The following is a 13972-nucleotide window of genomic DNA, read 5'->3' on the forward strand; positions in this document are numbered from 1 at the left end:
CATGGAAATATTGTATTGAAATGACCATTTTTAGGCTCAGTTATGCAACTTTTGATTAGCGCCAGTTTGGATGACTTCAGAAATGTCTTTATTCAACAGTTAGTGACCTTGCCGATATACGCTTGCTGTACTCGTCTGGTCCAAAATGTTATTTTGTAAAGGTACCAAATGCTTGAATAGGTACATTGAAGTACACAGACTGGAGTCGCGTCTTAACATTTGCAAATGAATTATATGTATTTATTATTTATTTACTCCAACATGGTTTGAATGCATTCTGTTGCTATTTGATTTGTGCAGCCAACACAGCCAAGGTGTTCATTGAGGTGCAGGATGAGAACGACCACCCTCCTGTTTTCTCCAGGATCCTCTACATTGGCGGCGTGACGGAGGACACCAAGATCTTCAGCTCTGTGCTCAAGATAGTGGTAAGAAACATCATCTCCTCTTTTCATTTGTGTTGGTCTGTGCTTCCACCCCTACAATATTTATCCTGCAGCAAATGCTGGGAGAATTCATCCGATCTGCTCCTTGCTGCACGGTTTCATCTTCTCCCAATATCGCTGGCCCCATCTCTTCTTCAATTTCGCTCTCCCCACTGTATGCCTTCTCCAAGAGCAGGTGGGATCAGAGTGAGTTGAGCGATGTAATCCCCGTGTGTTCACAGAAGCATGGCTGGAAATCCTGTCTGATTATCAGCACAAGGTGGTTTCACTTCATACTGTTTACTACTCGGTACTGCATGTCTATGTTATGTCTGTGTGGGAGAGTGTTAGTGTGTGCTTGAACTTGTGTCTCTGTATACAGAGTCCTTCAAAACCAGTGTCTTCAATGTTGACGTTGAATGTCAGCACAACAGCTTACAAACATGGTTTCGGATTTTGTAATGACAGTATTTAAATACAGCCATGTGAGTGATTTAGGGGTTGTCCTCTTGACTTTCAAAATCCTATTTGTGTCCCCCTCATCTCTATTGTGTCAGGTGGATATTAAAATTCTCCCACGCTCAAGCCACCAAAGCATGTATCATTAACCATTATAACTAGGATTTTAAGACAGCATTACTTCACTGCCTGCTTTAATTAAACCAAATCTCTGCCTTCAATGTCAGTAAAACTGCATTCAGTTTGACTTTGCACAACACATACATCAGCTGGCGGTATTTAATCATTTGTCTTCGTTCCCCAGAACACTACTTGTTTCAGCCTTACCAAGGCTAAGCAGCATCAGAGACGCGATGCTTTCAATTCAAATAATTATGATTTTGTTGATGGCTGTTTTGTACGACAGCTAACATTGACCTTGGCTTGAACCTGATTTCCAACTGCTTCTTCAGCAACAATAGAAACACAAATCTGTGTGGAGACTTGTTCTGTATTTGGATTCAAGGCTGTGTTTATTCCTCATGTGGTTGATGTGTTAAGGTAAACTCTGTGTAATTTGCCTGTGTGTATGCACACAACACAACTTTTTCCAATATTTTGGAGGTAACTTTATATATAAGAAAAAAGGTAACACTTTATATTGAGGTACACAAATTAACCATCAACTAGTTGTTAATTAACATGCATTTGAATGTCAGTGGACTGCAAATAAGTCAATAAAGGAGCATGGCTGCCCATTCCCTGGCTCTCAAAAGAGTTTGGCTGGCTGTTTAATCTATGTTCACACTGAGACAGTACAACACAGAACAGTAGGCTACACCGTATTGGTTATGAACAAGACTTCACTTTAAAATAGGGAACATATTCTTAGATAGAAATACCTAATTAGTCAAACTACTAGCTTATTGGTTATGAACAAGACTTCACCTTAAAATAGGGAACATGTTCCAAGATATAAATACCTAATTTTGAGTTATTTAGACGCAATTAACACTTATAGTTGCATGTCTTGTTACATAAGAATAGATCATATTTGTTAAGTGTTATTATGGGAGAATTACTATTCTTGTGGTACTACTGCCTTACTAGGCCCATATTGAGCAGAGCATATTAAGACCAAAACTCATGTACAACAACTGCCTTACTTGCAACAATTACTGTAAGCACTAATTAGAGGGTTATTGAGGAAAAACTCAACTAATGGCTTATTTCTTGTAGAATATGGTCATGTAGAATAAGGCATTAATAAGTGTTTTATAATGATTAATAAAGAGCCAATATACTGCTAATATGCATGTTAATTAAAAACTAGTTGATGGTTATTTTGTGTATCTTAATATGAAGTGTTACCTGAAAAAAAGTATTAAACTGGGGCCTCACTGGAAATCTGGGGGCTTTTTTAAGTATTATGGACTTCAATGTGTTTGTTTTTTTTAAATGGGGTATAATATCTAGCAGGCAGGTTGAGAAACAAAATGTCACGGAAGATGTGAAAATCCTCCCAAATCATCCAAGGAAACGGCCGGCAGTGGTCACTCATCTCCCCCGTTCTTCAAAAAAAACTAAAGTAATAGGCATACAGTACATTGGTTACTTGTTTCTGTTAATTAAGTGTATATTTACAGTTTATGGTATAATCCTTAAAAAAAGGCTCTTGTAGCACACAGAAACATTCCTCAATAACTTGGTAAAGTAAATATTTTACTGCATTTGACAATATTAAACCTAGGGTTAGCAGATATACCCAAGACCAATTATTAAATGTCAAGAGAAACACATTTGACAAGATACCTATAAAGGTAATAAAATAATCCAAACACATTAATGCAGAAACAAAGAATATCAAAGAGATTAGCCCAGGCATTATTTTAACTTCGAACTCAATAAATCACATTACAATTACATTCAAAGTGATTATAGGAAACACAATTGTTGCTACAAATACATTTTGTAATGCCAATTATTGTGAATTTATTTGAAGCCTTCAAGGTTTGCCATCGACACTGTAGTAGATGTATTTCTTAATCGTATATGTACCGTGTATACGATGTATGATGATACTATCAAACAGAGAGAAGGTAATAATCCATCACGCGTGTGTAATCATGAACACGCACATTACATGTCACATGCCATGTGACATTAGAACTATGATTCACAGCTGACATCTTGACTTATCATAGCAGGAAATGCTAGGTGCTGTTTGCAACATTAAAAATAGATTAGTTCCATTTACATGTCCCAGGGCAATTTTCAGAGGCAATTGAATGAATTTGTAGATTTGTATCTAGATTGAGTGTGTTAGGCACAAACAGAAACGTTGAACAGTGATGCAAGTATCTGCAGATTCCAGATAAGTAGTGTAAAGCAAATTCTTTGATGATAAAAATCATTTAAAATAATGACCAATTATTAATATGTAGACATACTATTTTATGTGTGTTCAGATGTACAAATAGCACTGAAAAGATCATCGGCTGGTTTCATCACCACAACCAGTTCAAATCCCTTTACTGACATTCCTTTAACTTGGAATGGACACCAAAGTGTGGAATTATGGCTCAAGTGCTATCTATAATTTCCCCGGAGTCGAGGCTTCTTTGCAGTATGGCTCGTTTGAAGTGTTTGTACTTGATTTCATTAGTAATGAAGCTGAGAGCCTTTTCCTCTGGAGATAATCATAAGAAATAAAGCAAACATTTGGCATACTCTGACACTCCAAGTCAAAAATAGTATAATCCCATGATTTAGTCATGGCAGACATTCTAATGTAAGCAAATGAACTCTGTGGTGCCAGACAGGTTTGCTGTATTTGATGCTCGGATCTAATTTCAAGGGTGAAAGAAAAGGCTGATAGCATGATTACGCTCTGCTCCTTGTATCACTTAGTTGACCCTTTTTTTTAATTAGTAAGTAAGTGGATTCATGGGCGGCCAAAGAACTGCATGGCCCTTTGTGTTAAACATACTGAAAAAGCTTTTTCAACAACAAGCAGATGCTATTGGCTTTCAATTCTTAATGTAAACCATCCATATGTTTTCCCGTTGCTGTCTTATAATACAACGAACTTCCCTCAGTGATAGTTTTTCCCCCAAGTGTTCACAACTAAAAGGGTTGCTATACATAAATGATGCCGTTACATATATTTGCTATGTTCTTCACTCAATGAGGATATCTCACTCTGCTGATTTATTCAGCTCTTTCATTGGGACTTGCTCCCCCCTATCCCTCCTCCTACGATAGCTGGAAAGAAAAAAAAGAGATTGCTCCTATTTATCAGTGTCACTTGCTACAGACAAGCTCTCTGAAAATTGATGCCTGTGTGTGAGCTCACTGGCCATTCAGAATATTTGCCTCAGAGGTCGATGGGAGAATTATGTGGTTTTGCCAACAATGACAGAGTGCTTTGACAAGCCTCGTGCAAATTATGATACTCATAAATTGTGGAATCTCGCCGTTCATTTTGTTTTGATTGAAGGAATCGAAAAACATTGTTTAAATCGATCCTTAAATGTAATATGTTTCTCAAATTATTAGCACGAGTCCTATAATCAGACAGCTCTGATGGTCTGTTGTCATGACAAAATTGAATCGTTTTGATTTGTCACCTAGATCAGCGGTTTTCAAAGTGTGAAGTGCGCCGAGAAAAAAAATAACGAGAAAAAGATGAGTAAAGTGTCACTTGCACACTTTTGGCTGTCTGTGGAGACCGAGTTCCCCCAACTCGCCAAAAAGGCTGTAAAAGTGCTCATTCAACTCCAATGTGAGTGGGGGTTTTCCGCATTGACTTTGAACAAAATCAAGTACTGCAGCCAGAGGATGATCTGCATTTATTCCTGTCTACATTGCATCCCCGCCAGAGTCCTGCACAGGTCTGATTTTCAAGACCCGCTCCCGCCCCCCGCACATATTGCCAAATTAGTTCCGCAAACCGACCCGACTGCACAAGATCCGCAAACCGACCCGAACCCGCATATCCTATGAGCAGTGAAAACATGCAATTATTAACACACGCAGTTGCGTATTTGGCTCAAAAAGCGTGGGATGTTGGTTATTTTCTCCATCTAGGATGACACCAAAAGCCTCCCAGATGTTGGCTTTCGCTGTGGAGGAAGAGTTATTTACGCTAGAGAGCTTCACTTCAGCCATTTTGAATGTCGCGCGCTCAGCAGCAGATTGATGCGGTGCCATTTGTTATGATTATGCGCGGTCCCGCGGGGGAGAGGTCTGAGGAATCTTTAAACATTAAATACAATTATTATTATTTAAATGTATTTATTATGCAACACCCACGGGCCGCGACCCGACCTGCATCTTCTTTGTTTTAGAACTGAACCCGGAAGAAATTGTTTGAAAAAATACCACCCGCGAATCACTTTTTTTGCGGGTCACCCATCTGTCAGTTTTTGTTGATTTGGGCATGTTTCCTGGACAGGCTACTTTGTGCAGACAAAGTTAATAATTGTAATATTCCAGTTATAAAACGACAATCAAAGATGTGTTGCTGTATTTTAGTTGTAAAGAAATGCATTCATCATCATAATTATTCTATATATATATATATCATTTACACAGTGCCTGTAAACTGGAGGATAACGCTGGCATTTATTCTCCTACTTGAAAGACTACGGAGGGATAGGGTCTGGAAAATTAGTTTATTTTGGGGGTTGACTGGATGCTCTGACCGGTCCACTTCCTGCCCGGTGCTATGCAATGCGTCGCGTAAAAAAATAGACTTGCATCCTATTTTTAGCGGAGCCCAGCGCCGAGACGCTTCTGGGACGCTTCTAGACGTAACGCGTCCGTCTGGTGGAATAGCACCCATTAGGCGCGTTCACACCGCAGTACTTTTGCCACTTTAGTTCTGATATAGTTCCGAAATGACGCGTTCACACCAAAAAGAGCCGGAACTAAAATTAGTTAATGAGAACCTTTTCACCCCCTTTTCCGTCAGTTTTCCGTCCCTGCTAGAGAGCAGGTATTTTCGTGGGAGAAAACGGTTCCTACCTCTGATTGGCTGGGCGGAATGCATACCACGCCCCGTAAAACTCCCAAAAGGTTTTGTGAAGCCGCCATTTTATTATCCTCGCATTAGCATTAGCCCAGTGCAGAAACGCAGAGATACTAACTTATGGCAACACAAAAGAAAACATGGGAGCGGTGGAGATGAGGAGGTGTCGGCGTTCTGGCGATTTACTCGGAAGGCTTCAGTAGCAGCTGCTGGGACTCCCAGCAGCTGCTACTGAAGCCAGTCCCTAACTCCGGGGACTTCCGACCGGGGACTTTGGGCGGCAGTGTACGCCGTGAAGTTGTTTGCGGCCTGCCAGTAAACCCAAAGCAGAAGAAGAAGTGACGTCAGCGGCTTCATTTGCCTAATCCTCCCCCAGGGACTTATTCCGGTGTGATCGCGATCTGTACTTAGTTCATGAGAACTAAAGAGTTCTGATTAACTAAGTTCTGATGAACTAAAGTGGTGTGAACGCGCCTATTGACTGGAGTGGCCGCGATCGTTGTGAACGCCGCAGCACATCTGCAACGCTGCTGGGAGTCCCAGCAGCTGCTACTGAAGCCAGTCCCCAACTCCGGAGTATTCCGGGTGGCAGTATACGCCGTGAAGTTGTTTGCGGCCTGCCAGTAAACCCAAAGCTGAAGAAGACAAAGTGACGTCAGCGGCTCATTTGCGTAATCTTCCCTCAGGGAAAAGTACTCCGGTGTGAACGCGATTGGTACTTAGTGCCCTGGGGTTTTAAGTGCCGGGGCACTAAGTACTGCAAAGTACTTAGCCGCTTTCACACCGCAGGATTTGCCGTACTTTAGTGCCAGCACTAAAGTACGCTGGCGTCACTTCGTCTTCTTCTTCTCTGGGTTTACTGGCAGGCCGCAAAACCACTTCACGGCGAGTACAAAAAAAAACGAGAGAAGAAGAACTACACGGGGGGGAGGGGGTATAAAACCCATCCGCTGTATGAGGCGTTTGTTTACTTTCCGACCTCAGACATGATGGAGTTCATAAGGGTAATTTACAAATAAAATACCCCATTATAACAATGGACTTTATCTTTATGTATTTATTATATATTACCCCCTCAGGCTGATTTTGGAAAAGGACATCAACCCTTGTTTGGTGTTTTCCCTTATTTATCTAAAACAAATGACATGATAAATTACTTGTGTTTATGTGTGTAAGACTTGTGTTGTGAGAGTCTGCTCTCACATTCTTCTATTCTGCAAATTTGGGGTGGGACACAATAAATAAAGCTTCGCCAGTTTGTTTGTTTTATTGCACAGTCAAGACATAACAATAACGGCATCATGCTGTTCCAGGTGTGTCGTATGCATGTAAATTGAAGTTAAATAACAGTGTGAAAAGTAGTTTCAAAACAATGTAACAGTGGCAATATATATAGCAGCAGACACGCCTTAGTGCAAGTTAGGTGTCAGTATTAAAAAACAGTGGCAATATATATATATTATAGTCCTGCCTGAGTTTCTTTATTTTTACCCGGCATCCGTGTGCACTGTGCACGATTCCCAGCTCAAGTAGCGAACATCGCTCAAAACATTTGGAGTTGGGAACTGCTTTCTGTAGAAGCTGCTGCATCCCGTCCTTGGAGTAAATTGCCAGAAGCGCCGACACTTCCTCATCATTCCACCGCTCCGGTGTTGTAGTACGTGTGGTCATAACTGCTTTAAAGTACAAAAAAACGAATCGCTCAGGTGTGGATGTGGTTTTGTAGCGAGGAAAAAAATGGCTGCCTAACAAAAAAAATTCAGAGTCTAACGGGGCGTGGTTTGCAATTCGCCCAGCCAATAGAAATAGGCACTCTTTTATCACCAGGTTCGTACCACCTCTCTAGCAGGGACTGAAAATGGCCAAAAGAGTTCCCGGCACTGAGTAGTCCCGGCGGTGTGAACGCGACATTATTGGTACTAACGGAACTAAAGAACCAAAGTACCAGGGAAAGTCCTGCGGTGTGAATGCGGCTCTTGGTGTGAATGCGGCTATTGTTCCCACTAAAGTAGGGGTGAGTGTAATAAGCAGGCAAAGTAGACGGTCAGTGTGTTGCTTGGAGCATATAAGGATTTATCCACGATGTTGAAAATGTTAAAAATGTTTTACATTTTTAAAACATAAAGATGAAAAGTTTAAACAAAGTTATTGTTTAATGTTTTAAGGAGGTGACGCTACTCAGTCAATCAAATCGGTTTGAAATGGCGTGCTCAAAAAAGAGAGGACAGCGAAAACAGAGCATTTCGTGACATTTTCTCTTACTGGACATCTTTGAAATGCAATTGAATACCCCTGCTTTATATCAACAACAACAACAACAATGATAATAATAATAATAATTAGGAGGGGGGGGCGCGGCTGTTCTTATTTTCTCTGAGGGGAGGCTCACCTTCCCACACTTTGAAAACCCCTGACCTAGATGAAGAATAATAATGCGATACATCACAGCGAGATCGATGCACCACAAGGGGTCGCAAAAGAAACCACGCCTGCAGAGTTTTGAAGGGCCCATGTCATGGCCATTTCTACTGATCATAATTCCATTGTTGAGGTATACTATAATAGATTTAAATTGTGAAATTTTCCAAAATCACATTGGTTTCTCATACAGCATCTCTGTATAGTATGTGTATTCACCAGGTATTCACTCCGTCCTAAACGGCTTGTTGGATCTCCTTCCCCCCCCCCCCCCCTCCCTGTGAGCCCAGTGTGCTCTGATTGGTCGGGACGTTGCGAGGCTCGTTGCTGCTGCGAGGAGCAGACAGGCTTCCGGGTCGGCGATACAGCGAGAACAAGCGAAACTCATCCTTAGCACACAAACACTCACAGCTGAAGTAAAAACAATAAGTGTGACTTGATATTGAGTAAGAAAAAGATTTATAACGCTGTGAGAATGGGTCTGCGCAAAGCATTTCTCTGCGATCCCAACTCGTCTATTACCTGCGTTCAGGGACTCCCTGTTATAGCCAAGAGATCCCGGTGTGTGAGGTGCTCCGCGGATTGGTCCAATCCGGTAATTTGTTGTTGATTTGGGTGTTCACACGTCACAGAACCCAGGAAGCAAACAATGGAAAATGAGAAATCTCCAACGAGGCCTTTTGGAGCAGCATAGACAGGTATTTTCTGTGTTAGAGTTTTACTCGCTACAGGGTGTACTTTGAGGGGTTTTGACTGCAGACCGTTTACATGCATAAAAACCTTCATAAAACACAAGGGGACAGGTAATAACCGGAAAAGCATGACATGGGCCCTTTAAGCATATTACTCTTCTGGCATGTCCTGTTGGCTGTCAAAGACCACATATATCCTGTTTTATCCCTGATTGGGAAGTGGCTAAAAGTGATATATGCTTGAGACCAACAGCCACCATCATGGTCAAGAGCGGAAACAATGATTGGTGGATGTGGCGTAGGCTTTTCTCATCACACATTGTCTTGTTATGAGTTTAACAGAGATATTGTATGTGTAACTAATATGTGTTCTTCGTGTGTTACAGGCCACTGATAAGGACACTGGGAATTACAGTCAGAATGCGTACCGCCTGATTATCCCGCCCACACCAGAGGGCCAGGACAGCTTCGTCATAGAGACCTACACCGGTATCATCAAATCAGCCACGATGTTTAGAAATATGCGCAGGTCTTATTTCACGTTTGAAGTTATTGCAACAGACAACTATGGAAAAGGTCTCAGCAGCAGAGCCGATGTGGTGGTATGTATCCAGTGCCTTTCATAGTGTATCTGTTTGTATTTATCAAATACATAATGCACATACTGTACTGCTCTTTGTGCGTGTTGGTGAAAGCTCTGCGTTAGTCCTTGACTTACATGTCAGCCGCGCAGTAGAGACATATTGATTTCACGTTGCATGTCGCTGTCACAGCATGGTATCTCTAGAACTCGCCTTTGAAATATGGAATGGGTTTGCAATGTCACCTGTCTGTAATTAATTGATGCAGGAGAGCCTTATCAAAGGGGCATTCCACCCATTTTACACGTCAATGTCTGTCAAGCCCTTGGGTATATTTGCAGTTTCCCCGCTTGAAAGGGATGGTACAGTCCATAGGAGGTTTTAACTGGGTTTCACTCGTACAATGACCACAACTTTGTTTCTTTTGAGTTCTTCTTTACTTTCGTTTTTGTTGTTGCAGTACAGCTTGTGGAGGAAACTTCTGTGTAGCAATGCAGTGGGAGTCACTGACTCATGAAGGAGACACAGGATGAGCAGGAGTTCTGATGTCAAACACTGATATTTAATACAAGCATCGGCCGGAGAAATTCACATCACAAGTCACACAGTCAAAGGTTCTGATTGCACGGGTGGTTTGCCATGTCAAATCTGATCAGCCTTGCATCTTGGTAGACCTTTTAACTAGTTTACAGAGAGTCAAATCCACATATTGGGGATGGGCGTAAACCATGGCGTAAACACATCTTCAGACACAGGAGATGTCTCTCCCATCTCTGGAGCTTAGAAGCTAGCGTTCTCACACTCGCAAAACCTCCCTATGCCCTGTAGGTCAAGCTGTAAAACCTAGTATCAACATACGACTGCATCAACACATTCCTTACGGGAGATTAGAAGCAGGGATGGTCGTACATGTCAACACACAAAATAAGGTTAAATGTCTGAGTAAAGACAAAATTAATCACAGTTTATGTAGTAAGGTTGTAAGGTAAAAAAAACATAAATGAAAAATAAATAATTACTGTAAATACAATGCACATCAAATAATAAATGCAAAAATACATGCTTTACATATACTTTTTAACACTTGTGAATATTGTTTTTACTTTCTTAGTGTATTTTTATGAATTATGTTTTTAACTTATGCAGTCTCATTAAAAATGCAAATATAATAGACTGAATTTTTAGCAGCATTCAAACCGTTTTTATCAATCTACATCTCTCAATAAACAAATCACATTCGTTTTTAAATCAACAATCATGTTGCTTTAGCTTGAGGACATCAAACAAACAAATGACACTGAACTAGAACGCACGTTCTAACATGCGCCACGAACGGCAAGTTGTATGACTCTTAACTAAATACACAGTTCGTCTCTCACCGGCCGCTTCACCAGCTTTTTATGGCTGCACCAGTGCTGCTTCTTTGACGTTTCTTCTGCTGGTTCGTTGCTGCTGGACGGACGGACGCACGCTCTTTAGTTTGTCCCTCTCCAGCTTTGATTACTGCCCTTCTTTCAGGTGCGGTGCTTTTAAAGGTGCAGCGATGCTGATTAGCAATTAGGGAATGATTTTAGACAGCTGCCACTCTGTCAATCAGCCCGACTTTTTAACCCTTTGATCTCCTGTGAGGATTTTCCAAATTGACTTCACAATGTCAATTTAATAGTCATTGAGGGACTGCTATGCAACCTGTAAAAATAATGTTGAGTAAGGTCTTCGGTGGCTTTGGAGGAGCTTTGTCAAGTCTGAGAAAATTAAGTTACTTGGATTGGACTTTTAAAAGTAAAAGGTTCAATACTTTGAGAAATAGGCTTCTTGCTTTCTGGCAGACTTAGATGAGAAGATTGAATCCACTCTCATGTCTGCACGATAATATGAAATCATTTAATAACTCTGTCAGTTTATCAAAAGATGCCTACCACGAAGAACAGCCATGTGTATATTTGTTTTTTGTCATTTGTAAACCTCTGTTGTGTTTTTCTTCATTGAGATAATGTGTTTTTGATTTTGTTTACTCAATGCTAAATGTTTTGGTTCCAGTCTCTTTAATTATTTGCAGTAGTTGCAGGACACACACTATGTGGCCTCTGCCGGTCGCTGATATTCCAATTAGATTTTCTTTCAGCCATACATTATGTGTGTCTGTTTGTGTCAGTGTGCATATCTTTGTGTCACTTGTCTTTGTACAATTTCTATTTTTACAATAATTACCCCACAGATATGCTGTGATTGGGCACAGCTTTGGCCCCAATTCAATGTTTATCTTTCCTTACTGTGGGAAGGCTTATTTTTCATTTCAGTGAAAAATGTCTGGCTAACAAGCCTCTAACGAGACAGCAGGTGGGTCTGGGACATTGCCTGCATATGAGAGAGCAGCGAGTGCGTAACCATGGTGCTCGTTAATTTTCAAGGCAAACCTAATTTTACAGGATTCGCATGGGAAATTTGACTTCACAGCACAGAGGTTGTTGCCTATTCGCTTTACTGCGGCATTAGCACAAAGTCATGTTATGTTAGCTGCATCGATCTCACCAACATAAGCAGGTAATGAGAGGGTCCCACTGGCTCTAACGATCAAATGCTCAGTAGGACACATGTTACATAATGGCTTAATCGCTATTTATCTATATTTTCTCCTGTTTGTTTTACCTCCTGGTCATTTTATTTATTTCCCTCTTTCTTACTATCTCTCAGGTTTCTGTGGTCAACGCGTTGGACATGCAGGTTGTTGTGTCCACTGTCCCACCCCATTTAGTGGAGGAGCATAGGGAAGAGCTCATTCGGTAAGACAGCATTTACTATGATTCAAATACGAACAGAAAAAATGCTCAGTCAAATGAGAAAAACAATGTCTATGTTTGCATAATGCTTGGTGTGAAAGTTGGTGTTACATTTAATATAAAACAAGCTACTTTGTTATAGGAACGTTTAACAGTCGGAAATAGTTGTCCTTTCAACATGCCTGTTACCTCATCCTTTATCCCACTCTCGTCAATGTAGCAAATTATGTTCAGTACATTCCCTTGCCCTCTAATACTCTTTTGAAAATTGACACTGAAAAATTAATGTCAACGTTTTGAGCAGAGCTATGATACGAGGTGAACTTGGTTCAAGGTGGTACCTTAATTTGCGTAACAAATCATTTTTGAAGGCCTGGAATGATATGTATGATTTTGCCTGACAATTATAAATAAACAGGAACTAACAAGAATTAACGTTATGTACAACATGTTTGTTGTTGTTCAATAACTATTGACCAATAAATTAAGAGATAGCCAATGAGACTCTTTTTTGTACAGATGGCTTTCCTTGTCCAAAATTAAATCATGATAGAGATTTATGAAACATCTTTTTGCAGCTCTGAGGCACCGTATTTAGTCTAATTAGTCAATCTGAAAGGCAAATGGGTGTTAATACTTTTTTTTCAAGGGCATGCTGCGTTGTGACTCGGCTCTTTAGGCTGAAAAACACACAAATTAGTCATGTTAAGCTCCTTGCAGTGCTGACATTTGAGGCTGTGATTTTGCACAGTGCTGGTGATGATCCAGGACCATTTTACCTGAGCGCTCAAACTGTTTATCAACCTTGGCAGAGGCAGACGGCCAGGCTTTCTTTTATCGGCCGTAATTTAAGGTGTGGATTCCTCCCCGCCTGAAAGGATTATCAAGCCTTGCTTTGCCAAGAGCCTAGTGTGGAGAAGCAGAATGCAACCCAATGGGACAATCATTGCCAGAAAGGCGTACTTAAGATTGGTGGCTCTCATATTGCTTTGGGCGCAGAGGTCCAAGAAATGGTTTGAACTATTACAAACCTGGATGTTTTGCATATATAAATCAAGGTTTTGTTCTACTCCTCTACTGCTTTCTTCATAACGTTTGACCTGTGTTTTTCTGTTCATCTTAGTATTCTGGAGCGCCACGTCCAGGATCAGATTCCCGGGGCCAAGGTGATTGTGGAGTCAATTGGTCCACGTCGTCATGGCGATGGCTTTGAACTCGAGGACTACAGTAAATCGGACCTGATGGTGTATGCCATTGACCCGCTTACCAACAGGGCCATTTCACCCAAGGAGCTCTTCAAGTAAGTGAGAGTTTTATATTATTACAAGAAGTACGGTCCACCCTGCAGTTTTGCCCTCTGTCTATAAAGTGAGTCAGCAGGCCCCCCATGGCTTCTTCCTCTACAGTTTCCCGTTTTTTCTCTGCCTCTACTTTCTTTATAAAACTTTGATTATCCTGCAGGCGCACCAAATCTTCTATGTCATCGAAAAAGACAGAGGAAAAGGAGAGGGGTGAGGTTAGGGAGTTACCACAGGAGATTGTAGCAGGGAGTATTTAAGTCGGTCCATTCAACCTGCTATACCAGTGCTTTAAAGAGCCTGGAGAT

At 41.1% G+C, this 13972-nt stretch overlaps 1 protein-coding gene across 1 annotated transcript in view; it reads left to right on the forward strand.

Moving 5' to 3' along the window:
- LOC117459991 (protocadherin-15-like) overlaps window positions 1–13972 on the forward strand; it is a 286712-nt gene that overhangs the window by 257092 nt on the left and 15648 nt on the right. Inside the window, exons 28-31 of the mRNA XM_034101188.1 lie at window positions 301–428; window positions 9392–9607; window positions 12281–12369; window positions 13490–13666. Of these exons, the coding sequence (XP_033957079.1) occupies window positions 301–428; window positions 9392–9607; window positions 12281–12369; window positions 13490–13666 (610 nt within the window). The remainder of the gene's footprint in view (window positions 1–300; window positions 429–9391; window positions 9608–12280; window positions 12370–13489; window positions 13667–13972) is intronic.

Source organism: Pseudochaenichthys georgianus, chromosome 15, assembly GCF_902827115.2.
Source record: "Pseudochaenichthys georgianus chromosome 15, fPseGeo1.2, whole genome shotgun sequence".
Lineage (NCBI taxonomy): Eukaryota > Metazoa > Chordata > Actinopteri > Perciformes > Channichthyidae > Pseudochaenichthys > Pseudochaenichthys georgianus.